The sequence below is a fragment of the Euwallacea similis genome, chromosome 17, assembly GCF_039881205.1.
Source record: "Euwallacea similis isolate ESF13 chromosome 17, ESF131.1, whole genome shotgun sequence".
In the NCBI taxonomy this organism is placed as follows: domain Eukaryota; kingdom Metazoa; phylum Arthropoda; class Insecta; order Coleoptera; family Curculionidae; genus Euwallacea; species Euwallacea similis.
The window spans coordinates 1,725,415-1,745,857 of NC_089625.1; the positions used below are offsets into that span (position 1 = coordinate 1,725,415).

The 20,443-nt window shown below is 34.2% G+C and overlaps 3 protein-coding genes and 1 long non-coding RNA gene across 6 annotated transcripts in view; 2 read left to right on the plus strand and 2 right to left on the minus strand.

Annotated features, from left to right (window-relative positions):
- PSMG1 (Proteasome assembly chaperone 1) overlaps window positions 1–20,443 on the minus strand; it is a 49,404-nt gene that overhangs the window by 22,450 nt on the left and 6,511 nt on the right. The window lies entirely within an intron of this gene.
- LOC136414366 (transmembrane protein 135-like) lies at window positions 1,133–4,895 on the plus strand. 3 transcript variants are annotated; one of them, XM_066398345.1, is made up of 9 exons: window positions 1,133–1,367; window positions 1,423–1,556; window positions 1,624–1,747; window positions 1,847–1,995; window positions 2,054–2,168; window positions 4,127–4,294; window positions 4,346–4,486; window positions 4,538–4,704; window positions 4,756–4,895. In XM_066398345.1, exons 1-9 carry the CDS (start codon window positions 1,209–1,211, stop codon window positions 4,802–4,804), a joined length of 1,206 nt encoding a protein of 401 aa, XP_066254442.1. In that variant the 5' UTR covers window positions 1,133–1,208; the 3' UTR covers window positions 4,805–4,895. The 3 variants fall into 3 exon arrangements, with proteins under 3 accessions (XP_066254442.1, XP_066254440.1, XP_066254441.1); XM_066398343.1 differs by having other exon boundaries at window positions 4,538–4,804; XM_066398344.1 differs by having other exon boundaries at window positions 1,423–1,546; window positions 1,617–1,747; window positions 4,538–4,804.
- LOC136414367 (protein obstructor-E-like) lies at window positions 4,593–9,650 on the minus strand. Its single transcript, XM_066398346.1, has 5 exons — window positions 9,491–9,650; window positions 5,872–5,962; window positions 5,679–5,818; window positions 5,437–5,625; window positions 4,593–5,385 (listed from the first exon to the last, which is right to left on the minus strand). Exons 1-5 carry the CDS (start codon window positions 9,531–9,533, stop codon window positions 5,069–5,071), a joined length of 780 nt encoding a protein of 259 aa, XP_066254443.1. The 5' UTR covers window positions 9,534–9,650; the 3' UTR covers window positions 4,593–5,068.
- On the plus strand, window positions 15,161–18,580 carry LOC136414253 (uncharacterized). The gene is made up of 3 exons (XR_010752534.1): window positions 15,161–15,583; window positions 16,595–16,736; window positions 18,372–18,580. It is a non-coding gene; the product is annotated as an uncharacterized lncRNA (long non-coding RNA).

A 20,443-nucleotide genomic window follows, 5' to 3' on the forward strand; every position in this document is an offset into this window, starting at 1 on the left:
CAGAAACATTGGGGCAAATTAGTAGAGGGTGAAACAGCGTTGAAAAATAATGGGGTTAAGCTGAACATGCCTTATGCAAAACTCGCTCCTTTTCGATCTACAGGATGTTAAAACAAATAATTTTTTTTTGTAATTTGTCGATAAATGTTACATTTTGCAAGTTTTTGCGATTAAATCTTGCACAGGGCGGTTTTGGGTACGATAAATCTATCTACGACGTCTATTTTGAACTAACGTATAAGTAGCGCCACCTACGTCGTGCACATATTTCGAAAACTAACATAACTTTTTAAGTAAACCTCGTAGATTAATTTTTTGTGTAAATTTGGAAAGGTTAGTCTTTTTCCATAGAAAAGGTATACTTAAGAAAACCGTATCTCTAACCGTTCTCGAGATACATATATAAAATTTAAATTTTTTATATAAACCCTCGCGCATTCGCCACTATTGAAAAGTGTAGAAAACTCAATTTTTGGCATTTTTTCAATACCGAATTAAGCATTCAGCATAAAATGCGATAAATAGATATTATTAGATTATAAAAGATGCATCAAGTGCAAAAAGTGTGGCGAACGTGCAAAAGTTTTCTCTTCTGTGTGATTTTTGTCAGATTTTTCGAAAAACCGGTTTTCAAGTTAAAAATTATAATTGAGAAGATGGCGGTTTAAGGTTTTTTTGGTCTAGGGGGTGGAGGTAAGGGTATTTTCCAGAACTGATTAGCCTTAGAGGGTTTTAACTCATGTACTTACATGCCCATTCAGTTAGGTTTTCAATTTAGATCAAAGGGCATTTTGACTGACTTAATGGGGGGGTACTCTTTGTTAAAACTGGAGCTAACCACCAAGAATAAGCAGTGGGGTAAATCGCAGTTGTCTTAACAAAAAAAAACGAAAGTTTCTGAAGTGATTGAAGCTCGAAATGGTGAATTTTGCCCTTTTTTGAAGATGGAATTTCCATTTTGTGATGCCGTTCTGATCAACTGAATTAGAGCTTACCTCGTATACTTGGTAGTCAGTAATGGTCCTCATACCTAATACGAAAGTATAATAGTGAATAACACTAAGCACCTATGACCCTTCTATAGACATAATTAACAGTCATTAAAAATTGTAATGGCAGTAGGGTACGATTCCAACAGTAGAAATGCACGTGTGATTGTGATTTTCGTACTATTTTTTGAACAAATTAAATCACCATAGTTAGTGACCATGTCAGTGATAAGCAAGGAATTGTTTTATAGCCGAATAGGCGCTGAATTCAAATGTCACCATATTCATATTTGGGACGAGAATTGCTGGAGAGCTTACGCCTTTTGTGCACATCAAATCTTTATCGGAGGATTGAAGTTCTTTTTACCAATTTATATTGTAAGTTTTGAATTTATTATAAAAATTGCAAAAAAATTGGATTTGGATTTTGCAGATAAAGGCCATTTTGCGTCGCAAGAAACTGAAGCAAAAAGAATTCTTGAAGAAGACTGTCCTAGAAGAGTTTCGGTCGGCTTTGTATGCGGTGACACTGGGCCTGCCTATTTTTATCGCAAACTGTATGTTATGGTAATATCCTCAATTGACAAAAATTCGCAGTAAGCATAAATTTTCCGTCTAAAACGCAAGATTTTAGCAAGTTAACCGGGAGAATCCATTACTACAATTTGGGATTGGTGGCTGGATTTTTTTCTGGATTTGGACTGTTGATAGAAACCAGGGAGAACAAAATGCTGGACACCTTGATATTTTTCAATCTTGTAAGTTTAGTCAAGTAGCTTTGGCTATAACGGTCGTGAAAGCGGGCCTAATCACCCATATCAAAATCCCAATAAATCCCGTTTTTATCCATTTTTTAGTTGGTGGAGGCAGCCTTCAAAAACATGCACAGATTTGATATCTTAAAGTTAAACAGAACTAAGGAAACTATCATATTTATGCTAGTCAGCAGTCTACTTATGCACATTTTACAAAACAGGCAAAAAGACTACAAATTTACTAATTTTTGGTGAGATTAAAAAGAACTTTCAGGATTAAATTAAAGGGCAATCTCTCTGATTTTCCAGGTTTTATATGCCAGAACTATACGGTAGGAGTGAAAAGATTCCCAAGAAACGTGGAACACTTGGTGAAAATGGATGTAGTAAGCACGAGGGAAAATGCCGTGCCTTTGCCCTTGAGGTGTGTGAAAAGTGACCAGTGGTTTAATGAGGCAAAGTATTATTCAAAGGCCGGATCCTTGAAATTCCGATTCGATTTCTATATTTTATAAAATGTAAATGTCTCTTTAAATAGGAATTCGGCAAGGAAATTTACAGAAGATCCTCGTCATCTGCATAGATCTCGAAATGTCTTTGCCAGATTTTGCCGACAGTTAATTAATGAAGCAATTACACTGGATAAAGTGAGAATTCAAGAATCTGGCCTCGATTCGACTTAAAGTTTTACAGAGTGAGTCGTAAAGAAACCGACACAGAGCAGGTGCGTCTAGGGGACCTCAAAATATGACGATTTATTGAATTGATTTATTCAATGGTTCATGTTCAAGAAGATATTGATCTCCGAAGTTGTAGCTTGTAAATTTCTAAAAAACGGCATATTTCAGTTATGCGTCGCGTCATCACTACGCCACCAAATTTGGAACATATTTTATTCTTGTCGACATTTTTAATTGGTAGTGATGTGAGATGGATAGATGCTCAATAAGGCCTGGAGTAGAGGTAAGGTCTAAGAGTTGCGATTTTTTTATCTGTAAAGTAACTAATAAACGGACAATACCACTTAATAGCAAATTTAATTCTAAAACTTTTATTCCCCTTCAAAATTTATCGAAAACCTTATCATTTTTGATAAAATCGCTGTTTTATGGAATAGAATCAAAACAAATTTAAAGGGATTTAAAAGGATTACCAGTCAAAAACGATACTGTTTTTGATTAGTAATCGATGCATTTTTTGATTGATTAGCTATTTGCAATTTGCCAGTGAGCGCGATTAAGCACAGAAATAGCTGGAAAATTTTTATTAGTGAGCAAAGTGATGTGTCGTTAATATTGACACAAAACTGCGATTTTATCAAAAATGATAAGGTTTTCGAGAAATTTTGAAGGGGAATAAAAGTTTTAGAATTAAATTTGCTATTAAATGGAATTGTTCGTTTGTTGGTCACTTTGCAAATAAAAAAAAGTAACTCTTTTAGACCTTACCTTATTCCTACCCCAATCTTTATTGAGCATCTATCGATTTCACATTTTTATGAATTAAAGATATTTAAAACAATAAAACATATTTCAAATTTGGTTGCGTTTTGATGACGCATAATTAAAATATGCCGTTTTTTTTAAATTTAGAAGACGACTTCAATATCTCCTCAACTATTAGCCGAAAAAAAAATATTCAAAAATATTTTGAGGTCTTCTACATGCACCTGCTTCGTGTCGATTTCGTTACGACTCACCCTGTATACAGAGTGACTCAAACTTAAGATGCCAAATTTCAGCACCATATTGTATATTTGAAAATATCAAAAAAAACCTTATACAACATTGGTCGAAAAATGTTTCGTAAAGAAAATACAGGGTATCAATTTTTCTCTCCGATGCACCATTCTCGAATAAAAAAATAAAAATTGTTCAAAGTTTATTTTTTATTATTGTCTGATAAACAAAAAAAATATTGATTAACTGGAAGTACCTCAAAATGATTGTCCCCGCTTCAATACATGGGTTGCATCTTTGGACGACTGCTCTGATAACCGCAGCAATATGAACTGGTGGTATAGTTTGACAACATGGTCGAATGGAAGCAATCAGCTCATCCTTGGTTCTTGTGGGATTTCTTGTGAAATGCACTTTGAAAGGTTTTTATTTTCTTGCTCGAGAATGATACATCGGAGTGAAAAATTGACACCCTGTATTTTCTTTACGATACATTTTTCAACCAATGTTGTATAGAGTTTTTTTTATATTTTTAAATGTATAATACGCTGGTGAAGTTTGGTACTTTAAGTTTGGGCCACCCTGTATAATGATAAATCTCAGGCCTACTGTGTACTGAAGCAAAATTCAATGACTTCAAAAATGTCCCAAAGTAGTTTTTTAGTAGAATTTTTCAAAACTACCCAGATTTCTTCGTTTTCAGGGTTTGCAAAAGTACTTCTTTTTGGGCTACGGCTTTAGCATCATAAAGAAAATAATCCCTAGAATGTTCCTCGCATTCAAAAATCCCAAATTATTATATTCTCTGATTATCAATAAGGAAAATGCCAGATTTGGAACGTTTATTGGGGCCTATGTGGCGATTTATAGGGTTTGTATTATGTTTTACTCATTGCAGACTTAAAAAATCAATGGTTTTTAGTACGTTAGTTGCTACTTACTCAGCAACCATTTGATTAAAACTGAGCTTATAGGTGCAATAGCAGGATTTCTTTCTGGATGCATGTATTCAGTATCACCCAATATTCAGGTGATCTCAGTGGGAATTACCACACTTTTTCAGGTAAATTTGTGTTTTTTTTTAAATTTAGATCAAGTTTACAGTCAGTTTTAGGTGGGCTTTAACCGTTATCTTCAAGAATTTAAGGTGAAAAATAAGGAAATACCGCAGCTATTGATTTATATAATTTCTCACAGTCTCCTACTCCACAATGCTATTATGGCAAAAGAAACATGTCCTTCCTATTATTTTAACATGCTGGATGTTGCCACTAACAACCTGTATGTAGAGTTTTTACAGTATTTTAGGTTTTTATTATTTTGTTGTTCCAGATTTCCTGAAATTTACAACAGCTTTGTGGTGAAGCACATATTGAATTGAATTTAAACGTTTACAAAGTTGTTTTTGACAATAGAAAAATTATACCTCTGATAAATGGACTTAACAGCTAAAACAATACACATTATTATCATAAAAACTTAACTAGGAATTAAATACAGATAGATAACAGCATAATGAATGCATTAAATAACTGAAAGAGAGAAGAGATAATGGGATTGAATTGATAATTTCTGAGAGTAATATACTGGCACTAAAACTGAGAAAATTTAGAGAAATTTTATTGAATTACGAGATAGAAAAGTGTTAGTTTCTAGGTTTGTTTTTAGCAGGAATTGGAATAGCACCTGGGGGCAAGTTGCTGAAGTTGGGACCATCCACTCTATTTTTAGGATTGTTCTGAGGAATGTTTTCCTGAAGATCGTCCTCCTGAATTGGGGGTGGGAGAGTGCTGGGCACGTCGCAATCTTCCGTGGGTGGTACCACACACCTCAGGGACCTCCTATCGAAAACCAACATGGCAGGGCATCTTTGCAGCCTTGGATACCCTCCTTGGCATTGCCAGTAGCGGTTGCAGGATTTTCCTAGTGGCACATTTCCGTTGGGGTCGTCGTTGCACAGAGCTAAAAAATTCCCGAACTTAAAAGCAGAGAAAGAGTAACTGAAAAACTTACGATGTTTTTGACATCCATCCACATTCTCTGGCCAATCGCAAGAGTGGGTCCTCTCGTTGTATAAAAGACCTCCAATGCAGAGCTGCTCAGTGGCGGTACCATTCCAGCAGGTCCAGTACCTCGTGCAGGATGTTTCATGCCCAAAAATACCATACAACCAGTCGCAATGGTCAGTGCCAATTGGAGGATCTAAATATTTTCTTTTCGGAAAATAACTACTTTTAATAAGCCCTTAGACTCACTGGCTTGTTGCTTTCCGTCGCAGTAATCGGACCTCCATGGGTAATCGCACCCTTCAGTCACCCCTCTATTCTTGCCAGCATAGACCAAACCGTTAGGACAATCGTATAGTTCTGGTTGTCCATTTACACATTCCCAATACCTGAAATTTCACTGTAGCAAAATGGAGTTTACGAAGTATCGTCCCTTATTTACCTATCACAGTAAGTTGCGTCTCCAACTACCCTTGCTTTGGTTTGGCAGGGATCTTCCTGATTTCCCTTTAATTGCTGGCTGTTTGATAACCCTGAAAAAAGGAGGATCGCTTATAATTTTTTTTGTCGTAACCAGCTTTGGCCTTAACCTTTTGAGCGAAAAAACGTGGTCTAAAGATTGCATGAAAAAAATCTCCTGATGCGTGCAATGTGAATTTTATTAATAGATAGTTGATCTTTCTTGAGGTTTCTCCCCTAAAACTTTTCTACTGATATTCTCAGTTTTGGAGATATCGACATTATCCAAAGAAATCTGATCATGTACCCGAAGCCTGCCTTTTGAGCTACTCTTAGCATCTTCAATTTCTGAGATATCAACAAGCGGTTTAGAAAGTACCACTATTTAATATAATCTCGTTATTTATTATCTTTAATTTCATAATTAAACGTGATACTTACAGGTAGTTAATTGTCCTAAACGGACTACCTAGAACATCAAGGTTAGCTAATCTACCTGCTTTTATAAGGCATTTTAAACATTCACCTGTTACGCCATACAAAACACAAAATAACGTTTAAAAGATTTGTTAATTAAACCAATTAGGTACAAAACCACTTGTATAAAGCGCAGAAAGGGTTTTGTATGGCCAACTTTCAATGGTAATTATGGACTTTCATAGGGTTCATTGTTTCATGTGGTAAAACAATTTAGCACATTAGAATTTTTGTCTTGTTTTCAATTATGTGTGGTTGAGCAATTAATTAAATTACCAGGATATCGCCCTCAAAAGACCATAAACCCTCTTATTCGTCAATAATAGAAAGTGATCTGGAACAGTTCTTTATGAGTGTAACCCTGAACTTTAACTAATTGGAATCAGCGTTCATCAATTCCAATTTTTGCGTCATTCATGCAATCGTTCATCCGTGAAGAAAGGCACGATGTTTATTATTTATTCGTGTAATTGTGAAACATTGAAGAATCTGTAGAATATTCATTTCATGTTCAATTAGCCGACCGGAAGTTTGGCTCCTTCAAATCTCGCTAATAAGGCATTAAGCCGTGCTTAACATAATGACCAGAACCGCAGAAACTTAATAAAGCAATTAGTTATTTCTATTTTTTATGAAAGTGGTTCCACTTTAAACAAGAGCAACGTCCCTCGAGTCGAGTCAAAGTTGAAAGTAAAAGCGAACGAGTAAAAGTTGCACAATCCATGGGTGGACCCATAAACCAACTGAAAATGTTGTCTTCGTGTTAGACGTTGAGAGCAAGGATTTCCTATTTTTACCTGAAGACATAAATAAGAGGCCACTTCACATTTTTATTCTGGCTCTGTCTGGTTTATCGCAGGTAGAAATTTCCAAAATAAAAAGTCGAAAACAGGGATTTTTCGAATTTTTGGAGAGGATCCTTCCGAGTTCAGAAGAGATATTTGGTTTCACATGATTGCCAAGTATTTTTCAAAGTATAGAGCGATGATTTAGGGACCTAATTTTCTTTCAGTTTAATCAGAACTACGTCCTGTTAACTATTACGAGCACTAGCGGTTAACCACATACATCGATCGCATGAAGCTAATTTACATCTACAACACGATCAAGCATCATGCACAGTTCCAGGTGGTGGTGATGAATACGGATGGCTTTACGGTATCATCAACAGTGATTTCATATGCCTACATTCGTGTGCAGAAGGCACTTCCTGTGACAATGTTAGTTTCAAGGTTAAAATAGTATTTCAAACAGAACAAAACATTGAGAATCTAGAACCTAACAGTATTTTGTATAGCACCAATTACCTCTTGCAATCTAATACACCGGCAACGGCAAAAAGCGCATTAACCCAATTAACGCAGTACCCACATATGGGTACTGCGTTCAGATAGAAAATCCGATTGCGTAATGTGAAACACCCGGTATCGAGATGGCAGAGATTGAGGTATTTCCGGATTGTCTGGATATCATAGAAAGTATGAGAAATTGTAATGTAAATTTTCGCAATTGTTTGCTGTTCTTATTAGTTGATATTGAAAAATCGAAAGTGTGTGAAAACAAGAGTTTTACGGTTGTATAAGAGTATATTACCATAATCCTTAACACATTGTTGATGATGAATTTCTTACGTCTTCGAGAAAGATGAGCGGTTATACAAACATCAGCATAAATTATGTTAATTATTTATCATATATTATCGTAGGTGAAAAACGTCTGTTATAGCCTTCAGGGCAAAGAAAATTTCAGTAAACTAGTTTATCAGACCTACTCTGCTCTAGGATAAGAGTATACATAGTGTTAAGTAGAAAGTGCGCCAGAGAAAGTACATGCACATTCAAAGATCATTTATTTCTCTTAAGCTCGCACAAGGCTCTTGGGATGCTGCCTAATAACTCGTTGTTATGTAATATTTACATAATTTTTAATGGCGCTTGGTTAATTGTATACCAGGAAGGTGTTTGGTGACTAAGCAAACATGGAAATAAATGGGTGATCGATGGATTTCTCTATTAATGATAGCGGTAAGGTGAGAAAAGGTATAATAACGTGGAAGCCAAAATTTTAACACTTGATGGGAAGATCAGCTAAATCAAGCTACATCTCACTAAATGATATTTTTCCTTAAAGGCAAATTTGAAGCAAAAATCGCCATAAAAAATTTAAATTTTGCATTTTTTCTCCAAAAAGTTCCCAGAAAATTGCGAGTTGTCAGATAAACTCTACTGGTTTTCGAAAAGGGATCAGAAGCTATATGCATCTTTGTAAATGGGATCAGCCTCAGAAGTAATTTTGCATCAAAAACTGGCATTTTCATTTAGGAAGTATAATATACAGTATCCCCTGTCCCAGTTACTGCCGTTTACAGATGGCTGACAAAAACTAAGATACTGTCCCTTAAACGGAAAAGTTACATGAACATTTTTTTGTACATTGTCTGCTGGTAGCAAGAGCTTTTATTTGATTGCAGTGGATGGTAGAAATCCTAATCACGACCGAACATTCCAGGGTCGCACTATAAAAATTGTGCCCTGTATCCTCATTCGCTAAAAAATATACAAATTTAATATTAAATAGAAAATTATGATGTTTTCTTATAAAACAGGCGTATTTGTCGAAGTTCGTTAGGTATAAAATTTTTTGAGGAAACTGAACTCAAACTAATGACCACTAACACGACAAACAACAAATTAATAATGAGCCGTAACTTGGACGGGGGACGTTTTTCGACCAAAATATGTGAGAGCGTTTTTTAGGATTTGGAGTCCAGGAATCGACCTTTAAAAACTTTAAAGTTAATTATTACTCCCACTGAACTCCAAAATTTGGAACCAGCTAAATTCCCAGGAAATGCTCAAAAACGAACGATTTTTCAGAAAAGAAATATCCCACATAGAAGGATCAGAAGTTTAATGTTTTAAAATAGGATACGTCTCAGAACTAGTTCCTTTTAAAGCACCCTTGTGACTAAAATTTCTTTCCTATCTCAGTATAAAAAAAAAAAAATTTAAGATGGCAAAATATTCAATCTTACCCTCCGTTAACTACATGACAAACCTCAAATCTTCCGAGTACGGCAAAATCTATTTCATCAATTTCTTATTTTTTGGAAAAAATGGACTTACCCAGAGCTGCCAAAAAGGCGATTCCACAAACCACCTTCCTCATATTGTACTTCAGTAGATCACCCGGTATACACGGTAGCAACTATGGGACACCCGGTTACGTACAGACTGAAGTGATATCGAACCGTATTCTTCTTTTTCTCACCAGACTTTGCCTTCTTGGTATGAAAGTGGTGAAGAGCAGTCTTCCACCACTACCGCATATACCAGTGCTTCTTAAAAAATGTTGCTTGACGCGTCACCTTTTATTAGCAAAGCTGGATTCAAATTATGATCCTACCCCTGTATGTAATTATTCACACTGTCATTAATGTGGTTTTGCAATGCAATAATTAACCTTTGTTATTTATTAAACAATTCTTTAGTACTGGCAAAGTCTTCAATGTTAAACTGCACTAAAACTTGCATGCCAAATACCTTTAATAAATTAATAGATGATTTCTGTTTTCACTGTTTTGACCAAATTACCGGCATATGAATTCATGCATTTATGACTTTCCAATGAAAGTGCAAGTGGATGATTCGGAATTATATACACAGATTTTTCCTTTTGCATGCGTTCTGCTTGGTTTCTTCAGGTAAATTTATTGCCTTTGGCCATTAAACAATTATTTGGTTTCTTCTTTTGCTTCTTTTATCGTGACATAAGCTTTAAAATATTAACTCAGATATATTTCCTCGAAACATCACTGGACTCATCACATCAATACTTTCACTGCCCAGCCCTGTTTGATGAGATGGTCAACACAGGCTGAGCTATTATTTTTACGAAAACAAATGTATTATGCACTTTCATGAAAATTTGAAACAATGTTTGCAATACTTTTCTTTTTTATTTCAGATTTTCACAGGTGTATCGCTGATGATACACCCGGCCTGTATACCTAATGCAGTATGTAGAATACAGTATCTCTAGTGACACATCATACTAATTTGATTTTTCTTTTCGGGTGTGAACATTATTAATATTCAGAAATACAAAAGTGACCGTTTTTAAATGATCGTGCTCATAGTGTAACCCATGTCTAAAAAGAGACGTTCTACGAAAAAAGAACTATTTGATACATTCGAAGAAGACGACGATGAGAATGTTCCAATAGACATTAGTGGTGAAGATTTAGGTAATTCTTTGCATTACCCTCATTATAATTCTTCTGGGAGTAGCAATGATGATGAAGATGATGAGAGATATGACGAAACTATACTCCCTGTCTCTGTAACGCCAGGTAAGCCTAAAAGGATGAGATGTTCGGTTCATGTTCAGAATTCTCAGGCAGTAGCGAGACCTACAGCCTCCTCTGGTCATTTTGAAAGTACTGTTTGTACTGTTCCTGCTAGAGAACAACAATATTTATCGTTTACTGAGAAAGGTGACATGGATAGTAAACGTTTCTGAACTTCCTAATTACTGATTAATGAGCGAACTTTTGTAATTTAAATTACCAAAAAATGTAATGTCTTGAAATGTTTTCGAGCTGTTGCTAAAATTTTCGCACTTTGCCGATAACGATGAAAAGGTACCTCAAGATCGTATGCTCCGATAACCAAAAGATACATGGCACATGCCAATTTAGACGAGCGGAGATGGTAAAAAAATTTTACTATTAAACTGTCTGAGGATTTGCTAAATGAGGGAAGAATCCTTTTTACAGGCAATTTTAATACAACCGTGCTAGTGGAATATCAGCTTCTTGCACGAAACCCCCGGTAGGCACTTCGCGAACAAACAGAAAGTATATTTCTTAGGCTGTAAAAGATGGGAAATTAGCATTCGTGCTAACAAGTTTTTTTTATTGTTTTTTCGCAATGCAATCGAAGCAAAAATGTTGTAACTAACACGTAGTATATTAATAAGCGTTTAACAATACTAACTGCTATAAACGCGTTTGATAAGTGGGCGGTTTAAAATATCTCTATTATTAATCACTGTCATTAATGCACTTTTTGCTAAAATTTTTAATAATTACAACAAACAAATTAAATAATTCCAAACAAAACTGTAACAAATATTTTTTAAATTTTAACAAACAAAATTAACCGATTTTGTAATCTGAAAGGTGATTTAATGATTCTTTCGTAACTAGTTACACAATAAAAGCAGGTATGCACCTTCATTCCGTAACTGATAGGGTAACCAATGAGACCAGGAACAGTACCAAAAGTTTTTGAAAACAAACGCATTTTTAGGACTTTTTGTAAGTTGATTTGATTCAATGAATGTATTAGCGCATATTCTAGTGCCGAATCAACACTTGCCAAGATTTGTAGCTTCAATTTTAGAAGCATAGAGAGTACATAGGTTAAAATTTTAACACGTGAAGTTGTGTGCTGCACGTTAAAAAACGCTCTCTATAGACTATGTCAGAATTCAGAAACTGTTATTATTAACTGGAGTGAACTAAGACCAAAGGTGAACCAGAAATACCCCAAGTAAAAAGACCAATTAAATACAATAAGCATAGAGCTAATGATATACATGGCAGTTAAAGTGTGAATTGCGAAGAAAAAGAGTCTGATTTAACTCTTGGTTGACGACAATATAAAACCTTGTCTTCATTCTCATGGCATATAAAATTGTCTTGGGAAAAAATACGTACAATTAGCCACAAATGGCAATTTGGTTTAATGAGATATTGAGACCTATTTTAGGTCAAGAATTCTGATGGTGGAACTTCACAAAATAGAAGGAAAAGAACAAACTCCTGAAATCCTTTCCGTTCTGATGAAACTGTAAATTAGAAGAATGAAAATCTATATACAGAGTGCTACAAATTCGATGGGATGTATGGAGTTCTTATAAACGATAAGAGATGCAAGATCGGTTAAGTTGAGGCAAGTATAGACAATTTAATGCTTATTTAGAATCTGCTTTAACATTGGAAAAATTTTTACCCCCCCCCCAATGCGAAAAACCGAATTATTTGAATTTCGATTTTCAGAAATACATATTACCAGCACTATGATACAAACACGTAAACAATTTCAGCACTTCTTAAGATTTCAGCAATATTTCCATTTCCATCCATCATGTCAGAATCACATGTAATGTACAGACACCTATTGAATTCAGAAAAATTGGCAATTTCTGCAAAAACCAGAAGCGTAACAGATCAGATTAGTCTACTATCACGAATTGTCTTTGAAAATCAAATTTAAAAAAATTGTTCCGCACCTCTGCCGCAGTCTAACAGATCATATCATACGTGGGGACATCTACTAAAATTAGGAATATGGGCAATTTGATCTTCAAAAATCAGAGATGAACTAAGGTAGATTTGGAGATTATTGAAAAATAATTTTTAATGTCTGATAATGAAGGGTGATCATTAAAAAAACCTCAAACAGGTTGTGAAATATCAGAACCATGTCTTGCATAAAAATCATCTGTTAATCAAATGTCTGACGGTAAATAACAAATTGCTTAACGAACTCCCTACGTTTACGGTACACCGCCTACTGCGAGATTTTGTTCATAATCACCCGTTAGTGTATTATACACCAAGGTCATGAAATGCATCATTGTGACCTGAACGTCAAATTTAAATCACGAGGTGCATAGTGCTGATTAATCTAAGACGCGAGAGTCATAAATATATGTATATGATATTTCATAACTGGTGTATACAGAGAATTTTATTAAATGTGCCCCCTATTGAAACCTCCGAAATGATGAGAGTTACAAAAATACAAAAGAAAGAAATAGTAATCTTTGAGGAAATATGAAAATGTCCCGTAAACTGTGTTGCCAAGGTGTTTTTATTTTCCGAGATTTTGCGAAAAATGTAAATTTGATCAACATTTTCATAATATTTGAAAAAATATCACTGATAAAAGAAAAGTTTAAATATAAAAATACGTTTATTTGTTAATTTTTACTCTCTGCGACACAGGCGTATTGTCATCCCTACATACTATATGTGGACATACCAACTTATTTTTTTTTAATAGCGACCTAGTGTTTTTTATTGCATATTCAAAAAAGCTTTTAATCCTTGAAAGATCATTGAATCATTTTTATATTCCTTTTAGTTGACCACCTAATTCTTCCAATATGTACTTTTAAAGTTTAAATAAAAAATAAGTAATATGTTTTGAGATTTTTATTGTTACTTTTTTAAATGCCACCACTGGGTAGATCGCCTTTAAAAAGTAAAATTTTCAATTTTTCATGGCCATTTGTTCGAAAACAGCTAATTTTGAGGAAAAAGTTCTCACATATGTTACATATAGAATCTCATTTTGTTTCTTTTGTTTGTTTTAATTATAACAAAAATTGCTTGAGTAATAAGGCTGTATCCAAAAATCGCATCTGATACAGGGGTTTTTCTTCCGAAATCGTATCATGTCACTGGTTTCAAGCAGAATTCCAATAACGTACATATTTTAAAATGTTTTTTGGTCATACTCGTTAACAAGATTTTTGTTTCAAACTTTTCAGTTTCTGAGATATAACCGATGACTTCTGTTAATGGAATATCCTGTAACTACGGGATTTTTGTATAATTTTTTACCACAAAGTTTTTAATTTGTTCAACAGATTTGGACAACTCAGACAAAATCAACTTGTGAAAAATGAAACCTACTGAAACTTTTATACTTTCCATTTTTTAATATCTGTTATAATAACTTTATAATCTCCAGATAAAATATAAACAGAACCCTGTACATATATGAATTTATTAAAATGTTTCCTTAATAGAGGTAAAAATATTCATGGACAAGAAGAATTAAACCTTTATTTATAACAATGTGAAAAAATCTCTAAGAGTATTATTTCTATTCAAATCTTGAATAATTCAACATGAGAGTCTGGAGGTCATGAGAGGACAAAGCAAACTTGAGAATAAATTTCCTGGTTCAGATAAAATAGTGATATTCTATAGTACACTATGTATAGGCACAGTAGTGCAATTAAAATATGTATGTTTTATTTTGTATTTACAGAGTAATTAAAAACTTGTTTAATTCTATGATAAAAATTAAAGATATTTATCTCCATTTGTATACCATTCGAGTTATAATTTGAAAAGTAAAATTACTACAATTCCGAATTTAATTACCCAAGACAAGCCTTAGTGCAGTTTTAATACAATTCTGTGAACAAAACCATTCATTCACCATTGTCAAGAATCAAATTCAATAATAAATCATCGACATTTGACTCGTGAAAACAATGAATTTCAATCATATGAGTGAATATTTAAAATTTTAATTAATTAATTATCAAAAACAATTGTGCACATTCAGGAAAAATTCGTGTACGCGATTTTATGCATTCATTATTGTATCGAATTGCACTCAGTAATCAGTAATTTTTTTTTTATTTAACAAAACTAATACAATACGATTTTCCCTCCATAAAGTAAAACGAAGATTTTGCCCTTCCAGGCACTAACCGGCTTTATTAATCACATGCTTTTACCCTTTTATATGCAATTAAATATCCCTCGACCAAGTTTATTAAACCTTCGTTTAATCCCTTAGGCCTATGTCTGCCGCGTTCTTATTAAGATCATCCGTGTCTTCTTTCAAAAGGGTGGTTCTCATACTGACTAAATGCGCTTGATCCTATGAGCCCATACAGTGTTGCCAATTTTTGAGATATATATATATATTCCTTGCAGGAACTAACTGCTCGTTGAATTATTCAATTATCAATTAATGCCAACATTCCATAGTAGATTAAACTAGTACTGACAATTTCCTCTTACGTGACCGATTAAATCAATATTTATTCACTTTTGGTAACACAAGCAGGGGTGGAAACCTCAGAAATCATCCCTTTTATCGGCAACATTGTTTCATCTCCTCATCGATCCAAAATCCCACAGCATCCAAACATCTCAGTAGTAGTCAACAAAGCAGTTTGCTATTTCTCATCAGTTAGGTTTGTGTCCGGTAGTCGGTAATCAGTAATCGCTCCCATTTCAAAATCAATTTGCGTTTGTGTGTGTGTGGGACACTATAGAGTTCGTAATAGAACTAGTGTTGGTACCAGTATGTTTTTAGAAGAGCGTCCGTACCGGTAGAGGAAATTTAGTTCGAAAAGTGTAAGCTTTCCTGCGGCAAAGTGCGCGATTTGTGTGTTCAAAGGCAAGAAGGATCAGAGTTATTATTTTTAACATAGATTTTCATTGACGAATTAATTAATTTTGGAATGTTTTGAATTTACGAAGTAAATTACCTCATGCACGCGAATAAACATTAACAAATTGCATATGATTTGATCTCCCAACTGCCGTCTTATCGGTAGTATGTGGATTGATAAATAAGATAAATATATCAATAAACCAATTATAAGAAAAAATATAATTTGATGAATTGAGGTGTATATATGTATTTTTTTATGATGATACAGATATCTTAAGTCCAGCCATCAAATTTGTTATTGAGTTGAGTTTAGTTCAGCCGTATTGAATGGATTTTTAATTTTCTTTCTGCCTTTGGTAAAGATAACTTGTGTATTCAAATAAAAAAAGATACTAATCGTGTTCGCGTGAAGAAAGATTTTACTATCGAGCAAAATGAAGTTTTTGGAAAATTGTCACGGTCGGCGTACATGATTTGATTTTTTCCTCTTTTGGAGGGATAAGTCATCTCCTTAACGTGAAATTCAAATTTCAGAAAGTTATGTTTATAAAGGAATAATTTGAAAAAAACGCTGGAATTCTTAAAGGAAGTTATGATTGAAAAAAAATGTTTTAATCAAAGCTGAATTAATCACTCAGACGTTCCCTCATTTAAAGCCATGAATTTCCATATTTTAATTTGTGTGAAATTTCACGGTAAAATCATGTTTGCAAAGAAATCCTTTTGTCAGTTATTGCCAACATCGCTAAAATATCTTATTCGTATAGGATTATGATTTTTGTGAAAATTTGTATAACTAAAGAGCAGATAATCAAGCTAAGTTCTCCCACTATTATCTAAAAACATTAATTTTTATTAATTGTTTTTTGCACTAAATTTCAAGTTAAAACGATGTTTATAGGGGAATGTGTTAATTATTAATCAACGGCAAAATATTTCAATTCTTCCATTTCCAACACAAATTATAATTTTTTGAAAATTCACAGCCTTTAATAACACTGATTCTTTCTTCAGCCACGCTTGTTGCAAACTGGTTGCAATATATTGCAAATATTTAAGTGCTAACCCAAAATGACCGACATAGTCCAAAACGAAGTGAAACTAGAACAGAAGGCCCCGGATACCTCCAGTGGACACCCTCATAACCATAGTAACGGTAGGTACCAAAACTCCTATCTACTTTGCATTTATCGTTATGTAAGCAAATATTGCAATGCAGCTGACAATAATGGTTAATCCCTTATGTATCCACCATTTTTCTTACGTAAGAAATATTTATACTAAAATTGAAATTACCAGCACGTAAAGGTAAATTTCTACTGTTTTTTTCCTTGAAATCAGGTGAACTACACACCTTTATTTTTAGTAGTTACATCATAAAACGCAAAACTGTTAAGTTATATAGAGGAATATGTTTGCAAACAAGTATTTATCTAGAATTTTATGACCATGTATATATTGTATAATATTTAATTACACACTACCAAATTGTCGTTATTTCAGCAGTATGTTCGTAGTTTTTTAAATAAAAAGTTGTTATAAAAGTCTTAAGATTATCACAACAACATACTGTACATTCTGTTAATGATGCCATTTATATTATTGTACTTGCATAACTCATTAATATATTGTCTATATATAGATGAAAATCAACGAAACATCATCACAATCAAAAGTTATATTTTTGTGTTTCTTTGCTAATAAATAAGAAAAAAAAAATCTTCTGGTGTCATTTTAATAAATTTTTTCTGAGCCATCTTGTCAATGAAAGGATCAGGAGTACAGTTTCTGACGAATTGACTTAAAACCCGGTTACATACCCTTATTTTAAATTTCTCTGGGGATTCAAGTTCTACATATGTAAATTCCACTGTTTCTGTCAATATTTAAGTATTTTAACTGCAAATGAAGTTTAAGACGAAGATATGCAACTGAGCATAAGTTTTATAACGTTCCTGAACACTCAAATTTACTTCTCTTCGGAAGTACGAGTAAAAGGAATTCCATCCAAATAAGATCAAAAAGCCTTTTTACTTCCGACTGACGGTTCTACTGCAAAGCTATACGACATCTACAAGTTTTCTCTACTTCTGAGCTCATTTCCGAGTAAAATGCCGGGGTCGGGCATTTTTTCTAAGTTAAAATGTACTTAACTCAGACTCTCATTGATTGAAACTAATAACATCTAATAATTGCATTGCCATATGGGCCAAAAATAGGCCTATTCAATATGAAATACAAGGCGTGCCAAAATTGATGTGAAACAATCGTAGGTTTGATGTGGTACTTGGGACAAATTTGATAATAATAGGGGAGCAGCCATTAATAATTGAGAAATGATGTCAACTTTGTCGAGGTGAAAAAACGTCCGGAAAGTCGCCTTTAAAGCCAAATTTCTTCATGAGCAACTCAAGTCGCCTGTGGAGATTTTTGATTGAAGTTTAGCCACTTTTTCGATTTTTCAATAGAGACTTGGCACCACTGATATCAATATGTTCGAAAATAAAGTGGGTCCCATGACTCAGCACTAGATAAAATGGTAACTGTTTCAAAAGCTGTCTACCTGCCAAAACTTAAAGTTAAATTAAAAATAGTTAAGAATGAGAGCAAATTATAGATGTTATTGTGTTCCTGATGCATTTTATTTCACAAACAAATGCAGTAGAAGGAACGAATTACTGATCCATTCTATGCCCCAACTGTTATTTATGATGCTTTTTAATGAGACTATTCAAAAATCCATTTAAAGAAACCTAAAATTCGGGTCTGTAAACTATTTTTATCCACACAGGTCCAAAATAATATTGAAGTAATTCATTGGATAAACGTCAAGGGCAAATTGAGGCAATTAACATCCGACTACACTACATCATACAAACTGGTTTATTAATTATTATTGTTATCCTTGACTGTTGTGGATATGTTACGAAGTGTAAGTGAGGTGAAGCATAGAAATGCTCTAGATAGATTTATAGATCCAGAATTTATTTTTATATGAGAAAGAGAAATGAATATTGAATTTTTATCTAACAGAACTCCCATCTTTAATTCCTTACTTAATTGCGCTCTTTATCATTCTTGTAAAGGAAAAACCAAACTCTAGGATATAGGAAATACCTGACAATCCTCTAGAACCTTTGCAAATTACCTCAAGTCAATCCATACCCATAAATAACTCTAAGAAACCTTCATAAGTTAAGCTAAACTATCAAAAAACAGTGGTGAACTTAAGGAAACTCCAACTCTTTACACTACTTAAACACGACAAAATCCCTCAATGATAAAAAAAGCACCGGATTACTCTCTAAATTTCTTTCAAAGATCCTCAGTTAAAGAAAAAATGCAAGAATTAGCGTTCATAAAAAATGTAAAAAATCCTTCTACAACAACTTTATTTTCAAAAATACATTTCTCATGACATTTCTAGTAAGTAAATCCACAGGTACCATCGTCCCTCTCCTTCAAATCCGTCATAACCATATTCAAATGCTAAGACAGAATATGTGTTTAGCAACTAACTCCGCAGGCCTCATCATCCCCCTCCTCAAAATCTCCTCTCGCGACACTCAAATGCTCAGTTACAATGTTTCCCCTCTTTGATCCATCTCCCCTCCTCATATACCACACTGGAGTGCCAATATCGAAATTAGGAATGAGCATTGTTCTCGGTAAGAGGAGATTAGTCCTCAACCTTCTTCCCATAAGCAGCTCTGAGGGTGATGGAAAGTTCTGCTTTGGGGCAGAGTTATACTCCAGGATCTCCACGAACAGTTTGGTTTTGGATGTTAAGGATTTTGTAATCAAAGATTTGCAAATTTGGGTGTATTTTGCGTTGGTGAGGTCAGTGTTTGTCTCCACGTAAAGTGAATGTTTGATGTCTAGATTTTTAAGGAAGAGCCTCAATTCCGATGTGTTGAATGGTGGAGAGTGTTCTGAAACTAATTCTAAAGGTAAGCCATGGATTGCGAAGACATCTTCTAGGACTATCACTAAAGCTTTTGCAGTTTTAACATTAATTGGTTTTACAATCAGGAACTTTGAGAAATGATCTATGATAATCACAAAACATTTCCTGTCAATTTCAAGTAAAGTTACTCCGAGTTTATTCCAGGGAAGCTCGATAATGTCCAGTGAGGCTATATCTGCCTCCTCCAGTAGAGGCTGAGAGCCCTTCTGGCAAATCTGACAACTCTCCACGAAGTTTTCAATGTCTTTTTGCATGTTTGGCCAAAAGTACATGAGTTTTGCTTTCTGCAGGCAAAACTTGGCACTCTGATGAGCCGCATGGAGCTGCTTTAAAACTTTTTCTACCTCCTTCTGAGGGACCACAACTCTGTTATCATAGAATAGTAAATCGCCATTATAGTGTAGGTCATCTTTTATGTGAAAAAACTTACGAACTTCACTTTTCACCCATGATAAATACTTAGGCCAACCCTCTTTAATATAGGTGATTACTGATTGGAGCGCCTGATCATCTTTGAGAGACTGCTTAAAGTCTACTACTCTCTCTTCAGAGGCATACAACAACAGTGAATGAGGGGGCTCAATTATGTTTTCTGATATGTATTTACTAGTAACTGGAGTCAAGGGGTTTCGACTCAAAGCATAGGCCACTATCAAGTTATTACCAGCAACGTACTCCAGTTTGAAGTCGAATTTCATTAATTTTAGAATGAGCTTTTGAAGCGTCGTAGAAAGCATGTGTAAGGGCTCTTTAATCACTGTCAACAAAGGTCTGTAATCTGTCTGAACTATGACTTCTTTAGAATATGTGTAATAGTAGAATTTTTCAAGTCCATATAAAACTGCCAACAACTTCTTTTCGACTTGCTGGTATTTTTGCTGGTTGCTGGTGAGGAA